Source organism: Cervus elaphus, chromosome 19 (assembly GCF_910594005.1).
Source record: "Cervus elaphus chromosome 19, mCerEla1.1, whole genome shotgun sequence".
NCBI classification, from domain to species: domain Eukaryota; kingdom Metazoa; phylum Chordata; class Mammalia; order Artiodactyla; family Cervidae; genus Cervus; species Cervus elaphus.
Window position 1 is genome coordinate 51,309,118 of NC_057833.1, and position 26,129 is coordinate 51,335,246.

At 48.7% G+C, this 26,129-nt stretch overlaps 1 protein-coding gene across 5 annotated transcripts in view; it reads left to right on the plus strand.

Moving 5' to 3' along the window:
* The window catches only part of SEMA5B (semaphorin 5B), a 126,688-nt gene that overhangs the window by 95,229 nt on the left and 5,330 nt on the right, over window positions 1-26,129 (plus strand). For 4 of the 5 annotated variants that reach the window (XM_043873834.1, XM_043873836.1, XM_043873833.1 and 1 more), the window contains 10 exons: window positions 1,927-1,972; window positions 12,662-12,724; window positions 13,072-13,170; window positions 13,591-13,804; window positions 14,479-14,764; window positions 17,040-17,175; window positions 18,339-18,546; window positions 18,667-18,874; window positions 25,374-25,491; window positions 25,639-25,820. In XM_043873834.1, the coding sequence (XP_043729769.1) occupies window positions 1,927-1,972; window positions 12,662-12,724; window positions 13,072-13,170; window positions 13,591-13,804; window positions 14,479-14,764; window positions 17,040-17,175; window positions 18,339-18,546; window positions 18,667-18,874; window positions 25,374-25,491; window positions 25,639-25,820 (1,560 nt within the window). Of the gene's footprint in view, window positions 1-1,926; window positions 1,973-8,356; window positions 8,446-12,661; window positions 12,725-13,071; window positions 13,171-13,590; window positions 13,805-14,478; window positions 14,765-17,039; window positions 17,176-18,338; window positions 18,547-18,666; window positions 18,875-25,373; window positions 25,492-25,638; window positions 25,821-26,129 lie in introns of those variants that run through there. The other variant, XM_043873837.1, reaches the window with a different exon arrangement.

Below are 26,129 nucleotides of genomic sequence, written 5' to 3' on the forward strand. Positions count from 1 at the left end.
AGCCAATATTTTAAATGGTGTATAATCTATAAAAATACTGAATCACTAAGTCATACCCCTGAAACTACTATAATATTGTAAATCAACTAGACCTTAAATAAACAAATAAATAAATAAATCCTGATGCCTTTGCTCTGAACCTTGTGGAAACATTTTGAAAACTGCCATTCATTCCTTACCCGGCATGTCTCAGGCACTATTTTATGTATCAAGTATGTGGTAGAATATCTAAGTGAAAGTGTTAGTTGCTTGGTCGTGTCTGACTCTTTGCAACCCCATGGACTGTAGCCCACCAGGCTTTTCTGTCCATGGGATTTTCCAGGCATGAATACTAGAGTGGGTTGCCATGCCCTTCTCCAGAAGATCTTCCTGACCCAGGGATCAAACCCAGGTCTCCTGCATTGCAGGCAGATTCTTTACCATCTGAGCCACCAGGGAAGCCCGTAAGATATGTGAAACATGTAATAAATCATCTAATCTTCACAATAAATAACCCCAGGCAGTAGGTTCTGTGATGATCCCCACTGTATGGACCAGAAAGCTGGGAGGGTGAAGCTGCCTGCCTGTGCTCACACTGTCCTCCCTGGTCCGCTCCGTCCCCCTTACCTTGGCCTGGTTATGCCTGCAGAGAGCCCTTTTTCTAGGATCATCTTTCCTTCCTCCTTCTCTTTTGCCTGACAATTTCCCACTTCTCTGTAGGACACCCTGGGTCTCTGGAATTCAGGGTAGAGAAATTTTTTATTCATTTACACCCCGCCTTGTTCCGTAAAGGGTTTAGGGTGGGTCAGGCTATAGAGATTTCTCTCTGTTCTCATCTCCCAGAAGAACAAACTTCCAGTTGTGATAAATGATTTTTGATGGGATAAAAATGAATAAAGTGATGCAGTGTTTCCCTTAATTTTTTAAAGCTGTGAGCAGATGTCTGTGTTACCTGAACAGACTGCGGGGGCAGAGCCATAAGCTGGAGTCCATCTGTCCCCAGCCTGGGCGGCGGGGGTGGGGGGGTGGGGGGTGCAGGGGAGAGGCCTGGGGAGGGATGTCGGAGGCCTGAAGCCAAGGTCCCATGGCCAGGCCCTCCAGGACAGCAAAGCAGCCGAGTAGGTCCTGGGCTTGGAGCCAGAGGTATCTCCTTCAGGCCCTTGGATCCATTCAGCAGGGTCCCTTCCCTCTGTTTCTGGCCCACTCCACAACCTTTCCTCTCATTTCTCAGCACAACTTAGGTAGGCCAGAACTTTCTAAAGTAGTTATTCCAAAAACTTCAGGAACCAAAAGAAGAACAGCCAAAAGAAGATAAAAGAAGGAAAGAAAATTCTTAGGGAAAATCAAAACTTTATATCTGTTTCACATTAATAAAGCCTTTTAACATGCATCACATCATTCCTGTCTCCATGGGTCTTATGAAATAAGGAAGACAGGCGTTAGCTTCTCCATTTTACAGATGCGGACACTGAGGCCCTCAGGAGGCCCCCAGCAAGTGGAATTCTCCCTGTCTCTGCAGCAGGGTCTCTGTCCCTGCTGCAGGGTCTACTCTGTGAGCCCGTATTCACTTCCATGTGGTTCTCTGACCTGGGGGTCCTGCCACCCTCCAGGTCCACTCACAGTGCCTGTGGGTCTCCAGGGGCACATGAGTCTGGGTTTCTATCCCACCTCTTCCTCATACTGTCTCTCTGACTTGGTCCATTTACCCCAGCTGTCTGCTCATCCGTAACATGGCGTTTTCTCTCTGCTCCCGGGATGGCTGTGCAGATTAAATGAGCTAATGAAGGTAAAGCTCTCCCTGGGGCTGGCCCACCATCGGCCCTCTGCAGTTGGCACCTAGTCCTGACACCCAGTCCTGGCACCCGGAGGCAGGAGCCAGAAAGCCGCTTCCTGGGGACCTGCCTGTAGAGCCAGCCTGACTTATGGCCTCTGTTTCTGTTTTCACAGGAACTACCTCTTCAGACTCAGCCTTGCCAATGTCTCCCTCCTTCAGGTACATTTGCTTCCCTTCCCTGAAATTTTCCTTGTGTTTGGGGGCTGGGGCCAGGGCAGCACAAGGAGCGAGATTCAGAATTCAGCCCCTAGGGTTGAAAACAGGAACCCTGTGCTTTTGTCAGCGGCTGTGGACTCACCCTAGCTGTCGGGATGACAGCTGGGAAGGTATTTGGGAGTGGGGGTCGCGGCCACGTAAACATAGGGGCACACACAGGGCTCCTGCATTGTGAGAACAGGAGCCGGGGGCTGAGGGGCTCCAGGATGCAGGACTTCCACTAGAAGCAGTTCAGTACTGGACAAGCTGGAACGGCTGGTCATTATAAATGCAGAGCCTAAATCTACAGGAAGATCCCTGTGTTTGGGTCTTGAGGGGAAGGGTGTCCCTCTTAGCTTGGCCTGAGTAATCCCATTCTAGCTTAGCATTTTCACTGAGCTGTGATTGATTTATTATCTGCTGCCAAGAAGGACTCCCCAAGCATAATTCCCTAAGTGCTTTGGGAGGCATTTTAATGGGACTCCTTGATCCAGAACATTTATCCCAGATTGAGAAACAGATGCCAAATCATCTCTGCAGAGGCTGAACATTCTAGAGAAAGGAAGGCCATCTTTTCATCTGAGAGCCTCAGTTCCCGTGTCCAGGGGAGGCTTGCTAGTCTCCAGTGATGGGGCGTTCATTGAGTGCTTACTGAGTATCACAAGTGAGCTGGAGGCAGAGGGGCTATAGACACACTGATCCCTGTCCTCTAGGGCTCACAGTATAGCCAGAAAAAAAGATGATGAGTGATACACAAAATCTAATTAGAGAATGGTTGTTAGTATATGAGGCTATTTAGTACAGGGTTTCACTACAAAGGGAAGTGGGAGAAGGGGAGAACTCCTTGGTGAGCTAGTGTGATATTCTGGTCTAGTTTCTTCTAGAAACTGTTCTAGACCCCCAGGGCCACTGCAGCTGGTAGCCACAGAGGAAGCATAAGGGAGCAAGAAAAAAAAAAGTGACCATCAGGAGGGAGAGCCCAAGAAGAACTAGAGAAAATGGAAAAGAAATGCCATTTATCTATTTATAATAAACATTAATAAACATTTACTGAATAACTACTAAAAACTGGGTGCAGTCCTAGTATTTGAGATCCAAAGGTAAAAAGCTCAGTCCTTGCCTCAAGAAGCAAGCATATAAGTTATACATGATTCCCTTTACTGGATGGGATATATTCCTGGGGCCTGGGCTGGAGCAAGGTAGAGTGAATGCCTAGAGGCAGCATCCCACAGCCTGCCAGCATGGTCAGTCAAAGGAGCCCAGCCAAAGCCTAGGGTCCAAGTGGCTTTCATGGAAAATGAAGCCAAGATGCCGAGCCCCACAGGCCAGGGTCTAGGGGAAGCCAGTGCAGAGATGGTCCAAAGTGGGTGGGAGGGAGCAGCTCCAGGGGTCCTTCCCTGAGCCCAGGCAGTTGGCTTTTTATTAAGTTCCCATGGTCTGCAAATGAAGGTCTTCTGGGAGCCAACTGAGGAAAGGTAAACAGATGCACAGAAATAATGACAGTGCTGTGGGAGGCACGTAGGAAGAGGTGCATGCTGGGTGCAGTGGTAGCCCAGAGGCACAAGGAACCCTCAGCTCAGCAGGGTCTGAAAAGTCTTCCCAGAAAGCTGCCTTTGGGCTGGAGCTAGAAGAATGGAGGTTGGCCAGATAGCTAAGGAGGAGACACAGAGATGTGAAGTAGCATGAAGCATGGAGTGGGGCAGTATGGGAGGATGACAGGGTGGGTGTGCGATAATGATGGGAGATGAGGCCCAGGATGAGAGAGGCTGCACCACAGAGGGTCTTCAAAAGGATCCATATTTTATTTTGAAGGTATAAAGGTTTAAGCAGAAAAGTGATATGATTATGTTTAGTGTTCCAATCACCTGGTCCATGCAGAGAATGGATTAGTGGAGGAGCTAGTTAGGAGAAACTGCAGTAAGGTGATTGATGGGGAGAATTGAATTAAGGCAGCAGAGTGGGGATGGAGAGAAGACAGGAATTGATCTTCGGGTGGCAGACACCTACAGAGTCACAGCATCACACAGCTCCAGAGAGGACTGGGCATGTTGTCTTCTGTGTGAAGGTGACCCCTGGAGTTGGGAAGGAGACAACCCTGGGGGGCTTAGCAGAGGCTTGGACCACAGTGGTGTCATCTAGGCTTCTGGTTGCAGAGCTGAGTAGCATAAACCAGGAGTTGACTGGAGCTAGCCTGACTCTAGACACTGGTTTTCTCTTGGGTGCCCACTAGAATCACTGGGGGAGCTTTCAAAAAGCACTGATGCCTGGATCCTATCCTCAGAAATTCTGTTCCAGGGTACGGCTGGGCACTGGGATTTTTAAAGGCTCCCAGATGATTCCTATGTGCAGCCAGATTTAGGAAGCACTGCTCTAGGATGTTAAGAACACCCTTTTTATAGATGTTGCCCAACTGGTTTGGCTTCCCCAGGTGTCCTTGACAGCTGACCAGCAGGTCCTGGGTCCCCTACCCTACCAGATGTTAGGACTTTCTAGCTTGATGCTGAGGTCTGATGTTTGGTTCATTCATCTCTGAGTGAATCTGGTCTCACCATGGAAGGTATCTTCTGCCAGCCCCATCACTATGCTTGAGGCAGGGACTGGGCCTCAGGGGCTTTTCTGAAGGGCCCTGCACACCAGCCACAAGTGCACCAGGAACTGGTTTTACCGCCTTCCCAGGGTGTATCTTAGGGGCCCGAACCCAGGAGTTCAGGTCGGATTCTTTGTAAATAGAACCTAGGAGATAAATAAATGCATTTCCTGTTCACATCCTCACCTCTCCACCATAGGGGGACCCACCTGGCCACAAAGAGGAGGGAACAACAGACAAGCTGGAGGGGGCCGTCCAGCATCACCTTGACTAGGCTGGAGGTAGACCACAGCCTCTGGTCTCCTTTTCTCTGATGAGAAAGCCATCCCTTATGACCATAAAAGCTGGACTTCATTGAGTGCTCCTCCATTGCCCTACCTGGGGCTTTGGGTCCCTTTTTATATTCAGCATCTGCTATCATAAGTGGCTCACAATTAAGGGCCAAAAATGAGCTATACCACTTTCCTGATAGGATGAGGCAGGGCCAAGGCCTCCTCTCTCCCCAGTGCAGCTTCCTTGACTGTCTTTACTGCCTGGGGTATGCGCAAGGTTGTAACTCTCCTTTACAGCCAACTGCTCCTCCCACGTGGCCCCAGGATATGATTTAACCAAACTTAAACGGCAGTGTTTTATTGATAGTTTAAATAATTAACATCCCTTAAAGAAAAATCTAAATGCAAACTGTTTATGCAAACTAGTGTCCATTAAAAGGACTTCTAAGTACCTAACCCCTATTAAACAATTTGTGTAAACTACTGTTCCTCAAAAAAATAGAAAAACTGAGCTTCCTTCCCAATTCTCCAAGCAGCAAGATTGGAGAGATGCAGGTGGCAGCAGAGATGGGAGGGTATGTGTGTGCAGTGTGTATGTGTGTGCATGTGCTTATGTGTGTGTGCACTCCTGTGCTTGCAGAAGGGGAGGGGAAATCAAATCAGCTCACCAGTGATTGTTATCTTTCAGTGTAACTTAATAAGCTGGCTGTGGGAAAGAAAAGGTGGCCAGTAGTCAACAGTGTCAGGGGGCTGCTGAATGGTAAGCTTACTTGGATTTGTCAATCAGGAGACCATGAGCCACCTGTGCCAGAGCAGTTCCGGGGGATGACGTGGCTGGAGGCCTAATTGCTATGGATTTATGGTCTTGGGCTGCCACATGTCCTGCAAGTGCAGAAATGAGGACTGTGATGTACATAAGCATCAGGACACATATGGGGCTTTGTTTGTGCCTGGGCAGATGGTGAGGCTGATTCTGAGCTCTTTTCTAGTTATCTGCACATTGTCCAAAGTAGGCTGGCAGCTCCAGAGTTGTTTGAAGTCTAAACTCTGCTGAGTGGTGGACTTAACGCTCAGACGTTTTCATTTTCAGCCATTGTCTCTGGTGTCCAGGGGAATTGTTGAATCTATAAGATTATTCAGTTCCTGGCTCTCTTGACTGCTTTCTCCCATAGCAGAAAATCATGCAGTTTCTCTTTACCAGAGATTGCTATCCTGGAATTCCTAGTTTAAAGTATTCTGTGTGGTCGATTGATTATACACATCTTATTTCCACTCCTTCACAAAATTCCACTAAAAGGACAATGAGAAATTTAAAAAGATACAGATCTGCAATGACAGAGAGAACAAAAGAGATGTCAGTAGAGAAAAGATTAAATGCATTCTGGGGAGGTAGAAAGTGGATGGAGCAAATCATAACTGATGTAGTGGAGCAGAACAGTTTATAAAGGGAGATACAGCAGAGAAGTAAGATGACTCCCCAGAATGCCTCAGAAACTGGGCTGTTGGGTATTGTGGAATGTGAGGATGAGGTACAAGTCTAAAAGGGGGACATGGTTGAAATTATCTAAATTGAGAAGCTAGAACCTACATCTCCTGTCCCATCCCACACAGTAATACCTTCCTCCATTTTACCCCTCCCCAATAAAGGAACCCTGGAGGAGGAAAAGGCTACCCACTCTAGTATTCTGGCCTAGAGAATTCCATGGACTGTATAGTCCATTAGGGTCACAAAGAGTCAGACATGACTGAGCAACCTTCACTTCACCTTACTTCAAGAAAGGAAAACTAAGACTCTTTCTTTAAAGACCCAACTAGTGAGTCTTCAAATCTGGAGACTCCAGGAAAGGTGAAATCTCACCAATGGGGTATGAAACTAGAACAATATTTCTCCTTTTTATATTTTTGTGCAGTTTATTTATTGAAGAAACCAGTCATTTGCCCTATAGAGTTTCCCACAATCTGGATTTTGCTGACTGTAGTCCAAGTGGTATAATTTAACATGTTCCTCTGTTCCCTATACCCTCTGTAAGTTGATTCTTAGATCTGAAGACTTTATCCAATTTAGATTCTGGCAAGATTGCTTCAGAGATGTTAGTGTGTATTTTTTTAGGAGGTGCATAGTATCTGATTTTCTCTGTATTTTTTTTAATGTTCACAGTCATTGATGCTTGTTACCTAGATATATTAATTCTTTAGGTTACAATGCATTAGCCAGACTACCTTTACAAGGAAAAACTTCCTATGTACTGCTTGATTACCTGATGATACAGCCGTACAGAAAGACAAGATAAATGTTTGATACTCTGTCTTTATTCACCAGTTTTCAAATAAGGAACAGGCTTTGTAGTATCTGTCAATGATGATTAGTAATTTTATTATTTTGTTACTGTTTTTACTACAGACTCATGGCTTTAAACATTGTGGATGTTTCAACCTATTGCAGGTGTCTCTCATGACTATCCCATCTTTTGCCAGTAAGGAGCCTCTTCAAGTTGACTCCTATGACACTATGACCCTAGTGGTTTTTTATTGCTTTCATATTAGTATGAAGTGATATTCTAGGCTCACCTTGTACATTTCCTATCCTAGATCTGGAATTAGCTGTTTCTCCAAGAAAACTTGATTCCTTTCAGTGGGAAATGGTTAGTGATTTATTTTTAAATATAAATAGCCAAACTCACCTGACATTTGAGGAAGGCCTCCAAAGTCAAGGAGAAAGATAAAAACAAACAAGCAAACAGAATGAAGGAAGCTGTAAGAAACAGGGATAATGCAAGAAATACAAGAAAACACTTTTGAAATTAATTTTAAAAACTAGAGTTTTCTGAGATATAAAATTATTTTGTTTATAAAACATTAAACAAAAAATGAAAATTTAAGGAGTGATTGGACAAATAAAAATTGAAGGATTAGAAGACAAAGTTGAAGAAAAATCTTTCAGAAATTAGAACAACAACAAAAAACAAGAAATGAAAAGGAGGAGAGAAATAAATAACAGAAAACTAGAGGATCAGTGTACAAGGGCGAACAGTGGATTGGATTAATAAGCATTACTAAAAAGAGAACAGAGGAAAAGATAAGGAAGACATTAAGGATGAAATAACATAAGAAAATTTGCCAAAACAGAGGATGAGTCTTCACATTGAAAGGGTTGACTGAGTTCCTAAAAGAGACCTGCACTAAGGCACATCAGTGTGAATTTCAGTATACTGTTATCAAAAAGATGATTCTAAAAGTTTCTAGCATTCTTTTCTAAAGTGAAAGAGAAAAAGGTCACTACAAAAGATGGGGACTAAGAATTACACCAGATTTCTCAATAGCAACACTGGAATCTAGAAGACAATGGAGAAATAAATGTCTTTAAAATTCTGAGTGAAAATTATTTTCACCTTAGAATTCTGTACCAAAACAATCAATCAAGTATGAAGATAGAATGAATCAGACATGCAAGAATTTTTAAAAATTGATCTACCATGTTCCTTTTCATAGGAAGATACTGAAGATGTGTTCTACCAAAATAAGCCAATAATTCAAGAAAGAGGGAAACATGGGATTCAGCAAACAGGAGAGGAGAGGAGGTAAGTCCCAGGTTAACAGCCAAACAGGAGGACCAGTCCATCCTGGGGCAGGAGGCAGGAGGTTGGGGCAGGAGAAAGACAATGGGAACTAACAGGTTATCTGAACCATTTGTGTGTACAGTTAGCAAATAATATTGAGAGAGAATGTTGGACATTTGGGGAAATTCAGTAATAGGTACATTACAAAACAAGCCAATGAAGAAAATCAAGACACCTACTCAGCCCAGGAGAAACAAAAAGTTGGTCAAGAATGGAAACCTTGTCAGAATAGGCATATTTCACTGATTCTCAGAGGCATATGTTTTCACATTTTACTGAGTCTGAAATCAGGCCACGGCTTTCTATCAAAGGCATTTTATAGTCACCGTTGGCAGACTGCAGTCTTGATGGAGTTGTCTCTAACTGTACAGGCCTGAACTTGTTCATTACTCCTGGTATGCTCAACCAGCAACAGCAAGCCACTGACATTTCAGTTCTCAAACCATTTAAGGATCACATGAGGAGGGACTGTGAGTCTTGGTTTGTCAGAAACCTTCTGTGGACACCTGCTGATAAGATCAAGAAAGCACCAGCATCCAACCTGTCAAGTGCGGGCAATAACTTGAAAGAAAATTCTGGAAACCAAAGAGAAATATTCTTGAAGAATTGCTGCATCACTGGCTTCCTGGGCAGTTCACAAAACGATGGTCTAAAACAAGCAAACAAAACAACAAAAAATGAGCACTGATGATGGAATAGAAAAGTGACTCAGAAGAGATGAACACTCTGAATTCAAAGAAGGTTTAAAAATACTTAATAAATTTTGCTTACAGTTTTCTTTCTGTATGCATAAAACTAATATATGATTAAATATATATCTAAGTAAAAACACTTCCAATAAGCTTACATTAAAAATTTAAGTAATAAAGGAATTTGCCAACATGTTTTCTTTCTTAGTGATTCATATTACAATCAATGGTGTCTTACATTCAGTCAAATCTGGGGTTCTAGTTGGTACCAGTGAATAATTTTCACAATGATATAAATAACAGTGTTGATTTTAAAGAGTTAAATAATATATTAAAATATTAAATAATTTATATTACATAATTATAATGGGAGGATAGGAAGAGGGGAGGGGGAGAATGGAGATGGGTAAGTAGAAAAAAATTTTCACCTCCATAATAGGAGGTCAGAAGACGAAGTCTGAGATTGATACATATTTTTGAGAAATTGGATTTTTAAAAACATGTATAGAAAAATCAGTTCAGTTCAGTTCAGTCTCTCAGTCGTGTCTGACTCCTTGCGATCCCATGGACTGCAGCACGCCAGGCCTCCCTGTCCATCACCAAATCCCGGAGTGGAGTTTACTCAAATTCATGCCCATTGAGTTGGTAATGCCATCCAACCACCTCATCCTCTGTCGTCCCCTTCTCCTCCTGCCTTCAATCTTTCCCAGCATCAGGGTCTTTTCAGATGAGTCAGCTCTTTGCATCAGGTGGCCAAAGTATTGGAGTTTCAGCTTCAATATCAATCCTTCCAATGAATATTCAGGAATGATTTCCTTTAGGATGGACTGGTTGGATCTCCTTGCAGTCCAAGGGACTCTCAAGAGTCTTCTCTAGCACCACAGTTCAAAAGCATCAATTCTTCGACACTCATCTTTCTTTATATAGAAAAATAAAAGTCTAAAATAATTGTCCTTGGGAAATGGGATTGGTGTGTGAGAGGAGTTGTTGCTGGAGTCTTTTAAATTATTTTTTCATACTATTTAACTTTTTCAACTCTGTGCATCATTACTTTGATAAAAATAATTTTTGAAATAAAATAAAAATAAATAAAATGACTCAAGCCGGTTCTGTGCTGTAATCATTATAAATATACATATTCTTTTCAGGCCATATGTTCTAACTTTTGGTTTGAGAAACCTACTCACAGTGAGAGGCTGCAAGATGTAACAGAGAGAGCTTAGTTCCAGTGTCCGTTGTCTGGGTTTGCATCTTGCGTTTGTTGCTTACCAGCTTTGTGACCTTGGGAAAACTGTTCAATCTTTCTGAGCTTCATTTTCCTCACCTGTAAAATGAAGAGAGAGGTGTATCAAGTGCCTGTCCCAGTGCTCAGCTCCGTGTGACTTTGTCTAACACCTTTCGATTGTACACACCTATCTCCCATGAGCCCCCAACCCTCACAGTGGGATTCCCATCCCCTTAGAAAAAAAGTTGACCCCTTTAAAGTGCCCCTGTGCTCAGGGACCCCAAGGCCCCAGTGGAGCCCCTTTGTCCACACTGTCCCCCTGCAGCACAGTCCCACTGTCCAGAGTTTTAGGCCTGGACATCTGCAGTGTATGTGGGTCTTTGCGCTTTTCTGCCCCTAGAGGCCCTGAGTTTGCTTATGTCCCTTTTTCCTTTCACATCAGGCTCAGTTTGGGAGCTGATAGGTGCTGAGTATGACAATGGCTCCCTTATTCCTGTCCAGGTGAAGCCCACGACTCTGTGTCCAGATGCCAGGGAGATTTGCCTTTCTCCAAGGAAAGTCTGGGAACAGAGGCCTGAGCTCCAGGCATGGCATGGCAGGATGAGCCCAGTCTGGTCATCGGTCTGATGGGACCGCAACCAAACTTGCCACCCAGCTCCCAAATCTGGGGTCTGCCGAAGTCGGCTCTCCCTCTGCCCAGGGGCACTGGGGCTGCAACTTTGGACAGCAGAGAACAGCTCTGCCACTCTAGCTCCTGCCACCCCTTCCCCTCCCACATCCTCAGTTCAGTTCAGTTCAGTTGCTTGGTCGTATCCGACTCTTTGCAACCCCATGAATCGCAGCATGCCAGGCCTCCCTGTCTATCACCAACTCCCGGAGTGGAGTTTACTCAAATTCATGTCCATCGAGTCGGTGATACCATCCAGCCATCTCATCCTCTGTCGTCCCCTTCCCCTCCTGCCCCCAGTCCCTCCCAGCATCAGGGTCTTTTCCAATGAGTCATCTCTTTGCATGAGGTGGCCAAAGTATTGGAGTTTCAGCTTCAGCATCAGTCCTTCCAATGAACACCCAGGACTGATCTCCTTTAGAATGGACTGGTTGGATATCCTTGCAGTCCAAGGGACTCTCGAAAGTCTTCTCCAACACCACAGTTCAAAAGCATCAATTTTTCAATGCTCAGCTTTCTTCACAGTTGCACATCCCAGGCCCTAGGAATTCAGTAGACAGTGACCGCAAGCCTAGCAGGCTTCTGTTAGAAATAAAAAGCAGGTGGGTGTTTTTTTTTTTTTTCTCGTTTGGATGGAGGAGCTGCTTGCTCAGGGCTCCCTCTCCCAGGACAGGTAGGCAGTTCACGTTTATACATGTGACCCAGAAATATGTAATGGACCATACTCCGGGGCTGACGTTGCCTGGATGTGAAGGGTGTCTTTCCTCCCCAGTTGCTCTTCGGTGGCTGGGAGGGGTCTCAGGATGTACAGGCAGAGTAGATGCAGGGGAAGGAGGCTTTCTGGGTGGGGACAGCTCTGTTGTCATGCCAAGGGCACTTAAGAACACCAAATGTCCTCTGGGTCCCCGAAGTGAAGCTGTGTCCCCCAAACATCATTCCACAATAGAGCATGAGTGATGCTACAGGGAAACAAGGAAGCTGCCTGCACAGAGGAGGACCGAGGGTAGCAAGTGAAAAAGGGAAAGTCCTGGGTCCTTGAGACAGTGAGATAAAGAGGGAAAAAGCACACATAGCTTTTGAACCAGGAATGCGGGTTCCAGTCTCTGTCTCCCACATCCCAGCAGCAAGTCATAGAGGCAGGGTTGCAGTTGGCAGGTCTAGCCTTTCCACCCTCTCTGCCTCCCATTCATTTAAGGAGCATCTGGCACACAACTGAGGCATGTTTCCTGTCTCCTACTCAGGGCCTGGGGTGGGACTGAGGGTCCTCCTTGGCCACTCACATCTCCCCAGCTGACCTGGGGGAGGAAGGGCAGGGGAGGCCCCAGCCCAGAGCCATATGGGGACGATGGGGGATGAAGGGGTTGTTACTCCAGGTCTCCTCGACCCGAGCAGGTGTGGAGGGTGTTAGGCTGAGAGGATGTCTCCGGGTAACGAGGTCTGGCAGCCCTGCTGGGCCCGCAAGGATGTTGTGAGAGGAACCTTACCCTGCAGGCCGTGGCTGGCCGTCTCCCAGCGCTCTGTCTTCTCCAGCCGGGCCACTGCCTGCCCTGGCTGTGAGTGACACAGCCGTGTGATGTCTGTGTGCTCCTCCCACAGGCCACAGAGTGGGCCTCCAATGAGGACACGCGCCGCTCCTGCCAAAGCAAAGGGAAGACCGAGGTAGGTGGCCTTGGTAGGCAGGGGCCTGACTTGGAGCTGGCGGGAGGCCCACGGTGCTGGGGACAGAGGGCCGCTGTGTGGGAGGCCCAGCCTGGAGGAGCCAGGGGCTCCTGGTGAAGTCAAGAAGGCAGCCTGAGCATCTGAGTGGGTGGGGAGGCAGAGAGCTAGACTGGGAGGGAGGGATCGGGGAGGGTGACAGTCACAGATGCTACCCCAACTTTGGAGTGGGGTGCATCTGGGGCAGAGCAATGCTCTCGAATATCTGTGGCACAGTGGAGTGAGGGAAAGACACCTGGCTCCACAGTTGGAGAGCTTGTCCCTCTATTGCTTCTCATTTCTTGCTTCAGGAGGAATGTCAGAACTACGTGCGAGTCCTGATTGTCACTGGCCGGAAAGTGTTCATGTGTGGGACCAATGCCTTTTCTCCAGTGTGCTCCAGCAGACAGGTGGGGGCTGCCTGGGGTCGGGCAGACAGAGGTTCTCTCACTCAGGCACACAGCCTCAGGATGGAGCTGCCAGTTCAGCACGTAAACCAAAACAAAAAGGATGCCCAATTAGATTCGCATTTCAAATTAAAAACAGACATTATTTTAGTATAAGTATGTCCCACGCAAGATTTGGGATATACTTATGCTAAAAATTATTCATTGTTCATCAAAATTCAACCTCACCTTGGGGGGTCCTAACTCTGGGAACAGCCTCTGCCCTCCATGATGACTGCTCCCTCAGAGGGGGGCGATGAGAAGGAGGTGGAGGGAAGGAGGGGTCCAGAGACACCAGGGACCCAGGAGAAAGCAAAACTCCGGGGAAAGAACAGACAGCCCCAGGGCCTCAGGAAAATAGCCCCATCTCCCCATTGTCCCCAGGTGGGGAACCTCAGCCGGACGGTGGAGAAGATCAACGGTGTGGCCCGCTGCCCCTATGACCCGCGCCACAACTCCACGGCCGTCATCTCCTCCCAGGGGGAGCTCTATGCTGCCACGGTCATTGACTTCTCAGGTCGGGACCCCGCTATCTATCGCAGCCTGGGCAGCCGGCCACCACTTCGCACCGCCCAGTATAACTCCAAGTGGCTTAATGGTAAGGAGACCCAGCCCTAGGGCTCCCCTGGTTCTAACCCAGCCAGCCCACCTTGACCCCCATCAGTTTCCTTCCTGCCCAACCAGAGTAGGGCAGACCCTTGCCCAAGGACCACAGCAAGTCAGAGATGGACTCTGGATGAAATCACTGATGTCCTGAGGACCCAGAGCAGATGGAGGGCAGACTATGAAGGGAGAGAGTTAGGAATTGATGAGGAGGAAAGGTTACAAGAAAGAAGAGATTGGGGGATGGTATTAGGAGTTTCTTGCCCTTTGGAGTTGAATCCCTGATTCTCCACTAATGAGCTATGTGACCTTGAGCAAATACTTGACTTCTCTTGAGCAAATACTTGAGACCACAATGATCTCATCTGTAATATGGGGACAATCATAGTATGTACCTCATAGCTTGTTAAGAGGATCCAGTGGGCTAATCCATATAAAGTACTTATAGCGGTGTCTGGTGCACAAGTGAGTGCTCAGTCATACATGTTAACTATCATTGTAACTGCACTTTCTGTTGGGGGTGGGAACAGGGTTAGTGCCCCCAGGTCACCAAGCTCGCGGGGGGTGTAGGATGCCCATCTAAGGAAATGGAAGTGGTCTAGTGCTCCCAACTCTGTCTTCTTCCTCCCTCGTGGCCTGACCCACCTCTTGTTCCTCTTCTGTCCCCAGAGCCAAACTTTGTTGCAGCCTATGATATCGGGCTATTTGCATACTTCTTCCTGCGGGAGAACGCTGTGGAGCACGACTGTGGACGCACTGTATACTCTCGTGTGGCCCGCGTGTGCAAGAACGATGTGGGGGGCCGCTTCCTGCTGGAGGACACTTGGACCACGTTCATGAAGGCCCGGCTCAATTGCTCCCGCCCGGGCGAGGTCCCCTTCTACTACAACGAGCTGCAGAGTGCCTTCCACCTGCCCGAGCAGGACCTCATCTACGGGGTCTTCACCACCAACGTGTGAGTCCCTGCCTTCCCCCGCTACCCTCCCCTGGATGTCAGGGACCGGCTCTGACCTGCCTTCACAGCCTGGTGGCCTCGGGCAAGTCCCTGTCCTCATTTCTCTTTCTGTAAAATGGGGATGGCCGTGCCTTCTGCCCTGGGTCCTTTGAGGATTTTGTGGCTTGCTGCCTCTAGAGAGGTGAGCACTTGTTCTGGGTTGCTGTGACGGGCAGGCCTAGGCCAGATGTGAGGAAAATAAAAGGAACTAGATTGTGACTCCATGAAAGACCTTGCTGGGGATGAAAGTGTAGCAGGCTGCCTTTGATGAGGGGGTGACAGCCCTGGGAGGGTCCTCCAGATGCCCACAGGAGACGCTCAGAGACTCCACCCTTCCAACTTCAGGACTCCAGGATCCCACTAAACCTAATCAGCAGAGTCTTGTCACAATCCTGACTGCCCTGGAAAACACAGGCTGGGAATTAGAAGGGTAACCCCCCACTGAGATCATGAGTCTGTCCTCCACTGCCTCCTTCTGTGTACAGGCTGATCCATTCAGGTGACTTTTGTACAGAGAATGCTGAATGGGCAGCAAAGACCAAGAAATGAATTTGCTGTCCAGCATGCTGAGGGGAGTTCTCAGTAAGGACATCAGAAACATAGGAAGCAGAGAGTGGTGTTTGCTTACCTAGGGCCCAGCTAGCAGCAATGGATGAGAGCCAGATTAGCCACAGAATGGATGGTCTAGGGGATGGACAGGGGGAGGGGGAAGCAGGGAAACTGGAGCAGAGAAGCCATCCAAGCTAGGGCACAGACATGCGACACAGCCATGTGCTGTGAGCTGGGAGCTGACAGCTGGGACTTAGTGACCAGTCCACTGTCAGCAGTAGAAGGTAGGCAGCTGTGAGCAAAGGGCAGGAGTCACTGGAAAGGCATCAAGGGAAAATAGCAATGTTAGTATAAACTGCAAATTGTTTATGTATTGTGTGCCTTCTTCATGTCCCTGGTTCTTATCAAATGGAGGTGAGAGTGGGAGACACGCCAGTGAGCAAGAGCAGACCTGACTCTGCCCATAAGGAGCTTACTTTCTCGAGAGGGTCATTATTAAATGCCCAGTTTTAACTGCAAGAAAATCTACATAGGGAAAGGGCAGTGTGCATAGAAGCTATGATCACTATGGAGCGGTGATGATTAGGGAAGGCTTCCTGTAGGAAGTGATATCTACAGGATGACTGGGAATTAACTAAGGGACAGGAGCATTCCAGCCTGAGGGAACAATATGCACAAACTTTGGAGGTGGGAAAAATTGCTTGAAGAACTAAGAGGAGACCTGTGTAGCAGGAACCTGGTGGGTGAGGAGGAGAAAGACACGAGAGTTGGCTGAAGGGCAGGCATAGGAGGATTATAGATGGGAGGGCCTTTAAGGATTTTGATCTTTATCCTAAGGGTAAGAAGTTATTGGAGGGTTTGAAGCAGGACAAAGGCTAGCTCAGATGTGCATTTGGCAAGTCACTCTAGTTGCCGCGTGCAGGATGGATTACAGGAAACTGGACATGCTGCAGGGACAGTGTGGTGTCCTGAAAGAGAGTGGGGACTGCGACCAGGCAGAGGGGGAGTGAAAGGCACATATTTGGGAGAGGGACTAAGTGCAGAGAACAACTTGGTAACATTTGGTGTAGTGGTAGCCTCTCTCCAAACTGTCCACATCAGACTCAGAGAAACATTTGTTTCCATGACTGAAAGGGATCTGAGAGGTCCTCTGGCTGCAGGTGTTGAGCTGCAGCATAGAACATTGGTTAACCAGGTTGTTGTTGGTTTATTTTTTTAATAAAATAATAGAACAGAATTGACTGGAAAAAATATCACAGTATAATGTATTTAGTGATACATTGTTTCATGAAAATGCATTGCAAATGTGTATGTCTATAGTATGTGTGTGTCATACTGAGTTGTCATATAAAATGTATTTCTTAATGGTGGACCATGAACTAAAATGTTCGCAAACCATTGACTTTATTTGCCCTCCCACTGAATAAAGGAAGGGGAAGAGAAGCACAGAAGGATCCACCAGTTTTTCTCATCCATGGGTCCTTCTTTCCTGGAGGGTTTCCAGAGTGTAAGGACCATGTCTCCTCCTTCTGTGAGATCCCCGTGATACAGAAGGCCCCAGACTCATCATAGGTGCTTAGTAAACCTTGGAGCTGTGCCACACTGACTTGACAGCTGGAGGTTGGATTTAGGGGAGGGTGCCGAGGCCTCCAGAGAAGGCAGCATCCCGCCATCTCTTGCCTTTCAGAAACAGCATCGCCGCGTCTGCTGTCTGCGCCTTCAATCTCACTGCCATCTCTCAGGCTTTCAGTGGCCCGTTTCGCTACCAGGAGAACCCCAGGGCCGCCTGGCTCCCCATCGCCAACCCCATCCCCAATTTCCAGGTACAGCTTCTCCTCCCCTTTCCCTCCCATCACATACCACCCTCCCCCAGACTATCAGCCACAAGCTGATGCCCAGTTACTCAGTGTAACCGCCAAATGTGTTCCTGCTGGTCTGTGCCCATCTGTGGGGTCTGCAGGGGTTCCCTAAGAAGGTGGTCACCTCAAGACTGTGGAGCAAGAAAGGAAGAGTGGATGGGATGCAGAGCAAGGGGGCCTGCTCTGAGCCATCTCCAAGTGTGACCCGTCACCTCCTGAGAGGGAGGGAGGTCGGACCTCAGCCCTCCTCAGTATAGGGGACCGGGGGTGGGGGGCACACTCACAAGCTGTCTGGCCAGAAGTTTGCTCTCAGTCTACCCAGCATGGGTAGTGATGCCCAGAAGGTCTCTGAGTACCAGGACTGGTCAGAGCCTAGACGTGGTGGTATGAGCATCCCCAGTGTGTGATGAAGAAGCAGGAAGAGCCACAGGACAAAGAAAAATACAGATGGTTGACTTTCACATCCATCCAACTTCCTGTCCAGGGGACAGAACGGAGCGGGGAAAGACCTCAGGCTTTCCGGTCATACAGTCCTGGCCCAGACCTAGCCCCCTCTCTGTGTGACCTTGGGCAAGTCACTCAACCTCCTTGAGTCCTTTACCCTGATCTGGCACATCGGGATAATACCACCAGCCTCCTAGATGCGCTGGAGGGTTGACATGCACCTGACCGGGGTCCATAGAATGATATGCACCTGACATGCTCAGTAAATGACAGTTGCCTTCCAGCTTTGGTTTAGAAGGCAAGAACCTTGAGATGAGAGGGACATGGGAGAGGGAAGGCAGGGCTTGGCCCCACGTGGGGGAGGGGCACCGACAGCGACAGCATGAAATAACAGGACACTTGTTATCCACACTGGTAAGATCACCTTTTGGATAATCAAGCCCCCTTTTCATCTCCCTCCCCTCTCCACCCCTGGTAGGTCCCTCTTCCCCCATTCTCCCAGCTTCACTGTCCCTAAGTTCCCAAAGATGAGGTATCTTCCTGGAAGAGGGCCCTTAGCGGGGATGTTGGGGGTGGGGAGCAGGGATTGGAGAATCAGAGACGGGGCAGTGAGGAAGAAGGAGGGGACCCGGGATCATGGCAGCCCGGCGGCTGGGCACGCGTGACCCGGCTCCCCGCCGCAGTGCGGCACCCTGCCGGAGGTGGGCCCCAACGAGAACCTGACGGAGCGCAGCCTGCAGGACGCACAGCGCCTGTTCCTGATGAGCGAGGCCGTGCAGCCGGTGACACCCGAGCCTTGCGTCACCCAAGACAGCGTGCGCTTCTCACACCTCGTGGTGGACCTCGTGCAGGCCAAGGACACGCTCTACCACGTGCTCTACATCGGCACGGGTGAGGCCGCCCCGCCCCGCCTGCGCTCCGCGTGGGAGGGGCTGGAGGGGTGGGCGACTGGGCTGCGAGGTTCCGGGGCCACCCTGAGGTTCAAGGCCACCCCTGATCTGGCCCCTCCAGAGTCGGGCACCATCCTGAAGGCGCTGTCCACGACGAGCCGCAGCCTCCGCGGTTGCTACCTAGAGGAGCTGCACGTGCTGCCCCCTGGGCGCCGGGAGCCACTGCGCAGCCTGCGCATCGTGCACAGCGCCCGCGCGCTCTTCGTGGGGCTGAGCGATGGCGTGCTGCGAGTCCCGCTGGAGAGGTGCGCCGCCTACCGCAGTCAGGGGTGAGTGGGCGCCGCGCCACGGCGGGCGGGCTGGAGGGCCGGATTCCCAACGCCGGTCTCTGGGAACTGGGAACTGGAGATCCAACAGATGGAGCTTCGGAGTCAAGGTCGCCCTGGGGTGGCATCCTGGCGCAGTCACGGATTGTGTGCCTTTGGACAAGTCACTTAACTTCTCTGAGCCGTGGTTTCCTCCTCATAAATCTCTGTAGGGTTTTTGTGAAGGATGGTTGGGATAATCTGCCCAAACCACGTGTCACTCTCCCTAGGGGAAGGATGTGTTGAGCACAAGGTGGCCCTGTTGTCAAGCCCACAGTGAGGGCCTGGCAGCCATCTCCAGCCGATTTACTCTCAGTCTCTTCAGTTCAGAGAGGGGCCTTTATCTTTGAAACCACAGCGCTTATTACCCAGATGCGAGGGCAGATGGGAGGCTATGCTCCTCAAGCTTGCTCCTGTAACTTCCCCACTTAGAAGAGGCAGAGAGATCTGGTGTGGATGGGCTGGAGGTGAGGAGCCACTTGCAGACCGGACATTCCAGCTGCTTCCGCCATCAGTTCTGCAAACCTTAGCTTCTAGTGGATCCACAAATTTGACAACAATGACACTGGCATTTACGGGGGAAACAAAACCTGTCCCAAAGCCAAACACAGATGTATCTCAGACTCCTAACCACTGGAGGCTACCCTGAGCTGCACCCCCCCCCCCCCCCCCCCCCGCCATTATGGAGATAATAAAAAATTGCCTGCAGCTGGTATAGCCAAGGCTCCATGGGCTCCTGTGGCCTTTGCAACACAGGGACCTTCTGGCTGTGCCCATCTGTTCTCAAGATTTGGGAGACAAATGGCATGCCTGCTGCCAGTGGTTGTTTTCCAGTCCCGGTGGAGGATGCTAGGATCTGAGGATGGGCCTGGAGGGCTGGGGAGGAGGCTGGAAGGTCATGGGTTGACAGGGGGTGGGGCTGGGGGTGGGCTGGGAGTGGAAGGCAGTGGCAAACACCCAAACTTCCCTCAGCCCTAATGCAGGGCTCCATCAGCAAAGCACCAAACATGCTAAGCCCTCCCACGCTCAGAGATCTTTGCGGCTGTCAGTGTGAGAAGAGGGAGGCCAGATGAAACAGGCCTGGAACACACTCCTTTCTCTCAGGGCTCTGGTTGGGGAGAAGAGCCTTGATGTTAATCTGACTGATGTGTGGGCAGAGACTGGGGTATAATGCAAGGGGCTTGAGTGGTGGAATTGGATACACCTGGGGTTCCATCATCAGCTATACCAGCTGTATGATGTTGAGCAAGTTACTGAACCTTTTGAACTTTGGCTTTCTCAGTAGGAATATAGGGGGAAATTGTGATGAAGCAATTTAATTTTCCACTCCAGTATTCATGCCTGGAGACTCCCATGTAAAGAGGAGTCTGACAAGATACAGTCCATTGGGTTGCGAAGATTTAGACATGACTGAAGCAACTAACACACACTGAGATATCAGGGGATAGGACTTGAATGCATGAATTTGGGGAGATACATTTTAGGCCATAACAGCTGAACAGATAATCTTCAGACATACAGTTTTCCCGCCTCTAACATATATAAAATAACAGCTCCAGGAGGTACTGGAGAATCAGTTGGATAAAGTATGTAAGAGTGTATTGTCCGGAGTTCAAGCACCAAACACACCTCCTGCAGGATAACTATTCCTGCAGGTCAAGGACCCATCTTATGTCCATAAGGTTGCAAAGAGTCAGACACGACTGAAGTGACTTAACACACATGCAATTTAATTTTGGCAAACAAACTGTAAGGATTGGGAATAATGCTCACGAAGTGCCTAGTCCAGCAAGTGAGTCATCATTGGTAACTAGTGTCCTAGTTCTTTTTTTTATCTCTGCAAATGCATTTAGGGGCCATCAGCCTCCTGGGCTCTCTGGAGTCTCAGGATCTGTGACATTGAATACAGACAGCACTGCTTGGCAATGAATCGTGGTGTTTCCCTCATATCTTGTCTTCTTCTTTAACTCTTGTGTCATTATAAAACTTTTCACATGTACCCTGTTCTTTAAGGGGATGTAAATCCTTGAAGGTAAACCCAGTGTGCCAGTATTTTCTATACTCCACTAGGGGAGCCACACCCAGCCCCAGGCACAAAGTGGCCTTCCACACATGACTGATCCTGAATTTGACTGATTGTTTGGCCTTGAGAGGAGGTTGGTGCAGGAGAGGAGTGGGACTGGAAAGTGAATTGAGGCCAGCTAAGAATGCCAAGGGAGGATTTTGACTTGAATTCTGTGACTGGGGGCACTGAAGTGGTCTTTGAGCAGGGGAGTAGAGTGATGGGCAGTGTGAATAGGTGTTTTACAAAGATCAAGCAGACAGTGGCGAGTAGCATTGTCGCAGGGCAGATGGTTGGCCAGTGCGAGCTGCTGTGGCTCTGGGCCAGATATGATGTAATGGGGTCTGCAGTGGAATGAAAGGAAGGATGATGCCAGTTGTCTCCCCACACACGTGGTGCTGCAGACAGGGGACAGGGAGGTCACGGAGCATGGCCGGGTGGAACAGAAAGATAGAAGTCAGTTCAGAATCTAATAGTTTTGGTTTCTTGAGTTTGGGATAAGAGGCCTTGATGTGTACAGTAGAAACCCTATTGTAACAGTGTAGGTGGATCTAAAATGTGAGGTCTCATTAATGCGAAGTTAACAGAATGAACAGAGTAAGCCCATGCCGCCAGCAGGCTGTGAACTCCGGGAGTCTGGGAGCCACCTGCCCATCACACTATATCAGAATGTGTGCTGTAGTGAGGCAGTTTGTCACAGGGTTTTACTGTGTTCCACAATAGACATTTCTTGCCTTTTTCCTCATTTCTTCCAAAGCTGGCAAGAAGCTGAGGATAGGTAAGCAGAGGCCCCTTTAGGCCCCCTCCTCTGCCCAGAATCCAGGGGCTTGTCTCTAGACCCCTCCTTTCACTCAGGCAAACTTCAGCCCCATGGGGCATGACCAGGACACTGAGTTGACCACAGAGAGACCAAGGCTCACAGGAGAAGGAGCGGAGGGAATGAATGCTGACTAGCTCTACAAAGCAGTGTTTTATGCCTGAAGAACCGCCCCCTTCCTCCTTCATGCCACCCTGGAGTGAGGGGCCTGTCTTGCCAGCTTATCCCAACCTCCCTCCCTGGCAGAGGGTCTGGGCTCCCTCCACTGCCATCTTAAGTAATGACCACTTGCTCCCAAGCTCCACCGTGGACAGCTCCTATTGTGAAACTATGGCTACATGGTGCTGGAATCAGCCTCCTTGTAAATTCCACCATCCATCTTTGTCCTGCTTCTGAGCCCATGGAATGAACCTGTTCCCATTTGTAATGACTGCTTGAGACACTGCAGTAAAAAAGACATGGTGATATATTATTGGTCTGATGGCTAACTTTATGAAAGAAACTCTAAACTGCCACCCATTCCTGCCATCAGAGACACACTTTAACTCTCCTCTGCTTGGAGCTTTAATTTTCTTAAGGACATTCTCTGCTCTGGAAGTTTTGAAATGGCCTTTGGTCAAAAGCAGCGAATGTGGACAAGCAAAGAGCTCAGGCACTGGTGCCGGGGGAGCCTCGCAGTTCCCCTCAGGCAACCTGGGCCAGGGCAGGACAGGTGTGTCTGTGGAGAATCTGGTCTCCTCTTTCTTCTCTGGGAGGACTGGGTGCAGGAGAGGCTGAGGGTGAGGGATCCTGACTGAGGGGCTGGGGCCAGCATCTACTCTGTGTTTTTCTTTGCTCTTTATCCTGTCATGGATTAGAAATACAGGATACTTCATCTCTTGACTTGGGAACTCTGACAAAAGTGGCCCTGGAACAGCAATTCTAAAGGCTATTATTCATTATAATCACCTGAGGAGTATTTCAAAGACTCCAGTGCCTGGGCTTACTCCAGTCCCGAAGGCCCAGAAATAGGGTTTTTGTTTTGTTTGCTTAAGCTTTTTAAAAAAATCCCCAGGAGATTTTAATTTGTACTCAAGACTGGGAACACTGTTCTAGAGTTGATTAGGCCCTAGATGAAAGAAGTAGCAAGAGGCAAACTGCATTCCTCCAGAATCTTGTGTTTTTACCTTGTATAAATCAATTCAAATTTTCTACTCTTATCCATTCTCTCTTCTGGCATACAGTTGTTTTTGATGGATAGAATCATATGTATTATTATTAATCACTAGTCATGGCTAGTTCTCTTTTTATTATTTAATCTGTGCTGCTTGTGAAGTACTATGACAGTGCTTCTTGAGTTTGATACCCATTTCTGAGAGCTGAGGCAAATACACTCAGGAATGGGCTTTACTGACTTCTGATTGACTGAATCTGCTCACAGCAAATTTGGCCCAAATGTCAGCAGGTAAGCAGAACCTCAAAAGCACGAGTTGCTGGGACTACTTTTGCACATGTATTGTATTTAGTCCCATGATGTCTAGTTTGACTCATTTGCTGGTGAAACACCCACAGACCAAACCATTGATCCTGAATGAAAACATGAGCACCTATATATTGTATAATTTACACAAATTGTCCTTGAGAGAACAAAGTGGAAACATAGCAACATAGCAAGAGATGAGCATTCTGGATTTCCAGGTGGGCCACGGTGTGCTTACTGGCAATCAGCGAGGCTGTCATTCACTGAAACCCCAGGCATTGTCTCACTTATATGAGGTCATAAGTTGCTGGAGCAAGAGACAGCACTGTCTTTGATCTCCTCTGGCAAGGAGGGGAGCCCCACCCTCTTCTTTATAAGGTCTTCATATAACTTCTTTTCTCTCTGGAGCCTGATACGGCCTACTGAATTCACTGAAAATAAAGAAATCCCCTGACAGGTGATTTTCCCTGAAGTTTCAAGAGAAAAGGAAGATTCTATCCTAGAGGCATGAAAAGGGGCAATGCCTTGACTCCTTTGTGTATCCCTTCAGTGCTAGGCAGCCTTGGCCCCTTTGGCCAATGGAAAATCCCTCTGCAGACTCAGGTCATGGCGTGGGTTCCCCCACCCTCTTTGTCATGCAGCACCTCCTTCACCCCAAGCCTCTTCTGCTTTCTAACCTCCGATTTCTGCCCCACTCTCACTGCGCTCCTAGATTGTCTGCAGCAGGCCCACTGCTGTGGAGCAGCCAGGCCTTGACAGAGGGAGTGGAAGTTGGGGCAAGAAAGGCAGAAAGGACCCAGGGTATCCCCTGAGACTGGTGGTGGGCTCTCTGGGTGTTGGAGGGAACTTCCTTCAGGCTTCCGAAGCTGAGATTGTGTATACTTAGCAATGGATAGCACATCCTGATTCCCTAATTCCCATACTCTTTCCCCCCCTCCTTGAAGTCTTATTGGTAGAGATACAATTTTTTGTTGTTAAAAACTATAGAAGATACAATGACTAAGTCAAAAGGAGAAAGGAAAGACAGGAGCCTAGGATATGAGAAGTGGGGGCTTTGAGGAGTGCATTGGTGTGTGAACCGTTCCTCTCCTGGCTCACTGCAGATCGACCAGATCGGCCTGCCTGGGAAGGGGGACCTGGGATGTGACCCCTGGCCCATCCCAGTTTGAGCTTATTCTTATGATGTTAATGCACTGGACTCTGGGCCCTGCCACTGAGCAGCACAAGCATGTGGATGTCTAGGTGACCCTGGATTATGTCCCCTGCATCTGTGCTTTAAAGTATGGGCCCATGTTTACACGGTGTGTGAAGTCAGATACAGCCTCCAGCTAGGAGGTGGAAGCGTAAGGGGAAGAGTGTGGTGGTGGTGGTGGTGGTAGGGGGTGCCTAGATTCTAACCCCAGCTCGGTCATGTAAGATTTGTGTGATCTTCGGGAAATACCTCTTCCCTTCTCTGTGATTGTTTCTTCCTTTGTTTAACAAAAAGGTTGTATTATGGATGCCAACGATTCCCAACCTGGCTCCCACTAGAATCATCCACAAGCTTTTAAACCCCCTACCCCCACCCAGAGATTCTTTGTCTGGGATGGGCCCAAGTATCAGTACTTTTCAAAAAGCTCCTTTAGTGATTCTGATGTGCAGCCAAGGTTGAGAACCACTGATTCAGATCATCTGTAAGGTCCTTTCCATCACTATAATCATAGCGCCTGGCAGGGAGGTACTGCCTCTTTGGGTTTCTGCTCACCACATCTTCACCTGTGGCCCTAGATGTGCAGTGTGGAACCCCTGACTCAGGCAAGTACTCAGACTCAGTAGTTTCTCGGTTAAGTGTGCGGGCTCTGGAGGGTTAAGAGTGTGAGTCCAGGGTTAGCTCTGGTTTTCCTCCATATAGCATGGGGATAATAACAGTACCTTCCTCATTGAGTTGTTGCATTGAGTTAATTCATACTTGTAAAGTGCTTAAAATGATTCCTGGCACACAGTAAGTAGTCAAGGAACTTAGTTACTATTATGGAAGACACCTGGATGAGAGGGGTGTCCAGAGAAGAGTGTCCAGGCATATTCTTGGGATGCAGATGAGGGTGGGAGTCCAGTGGGCTTGAGGCTCCGGACCTCTGTCTGGCAGGGCCTGCCTGGGGGCACGGGACCCGTACTGCGGCTGGGATGGAAAGCAGCAACGTTGCAGCACTCTCGAGGACAGCTCCAACATGAGCCTCTGGACCCAGAACATCACAGCATGTCCTGTGAGCACCCTTTTGTAGCCCCTACCAGGGACCTCTTCCCCCAAATTCAGGCCAACTCTCCATCAGTGTCCCCAGAGCCCTAGGACCTTGTGTCTTCCCTGCCCCTGCCTTGGGTGACAGGATCCTGCTCCTGATGTGTGTCCACAGGTGCGAAATGTGACTCGGGATGGGGGCTTCGGCCCATGGTCACCATGGCAACCATGTGAGCACTTGGATGGGGACAACTCAGGCTCTTGCTTATGTCGGTCCCGAGCCTGTGACTCCCCTCGACCCCGCTGTGGGGGCCTCGACTGCCTGGGGCCAGCCATTCACATTGCCAACTGCTCCAGGTATGTGAGGATGCAGAGCTTGCCCAGGTATGTGAGGATGCGGTGGCCTTGGAATGGAGTAAGGGGAATAGAGGAAATGCAGCATCATCCCAGCCAGGTATTTGCACTAAGGGACAGAAAATACTTCAGGGCTGTGTAGGAGACTGGACTGGTGGCTGACATCTGAGGCAGGAAACGAGCGCTGGGAGAGTTTCCACACCAGTGGGAGAGAAGTGTCTGCCTGGTGGTGCTTTTCATACAGAGAGGAAGTCTGGATAGGCATGGGAGTCACTCCTAGACAATCTATAGCCACAATAAGCCTTGCAGTCC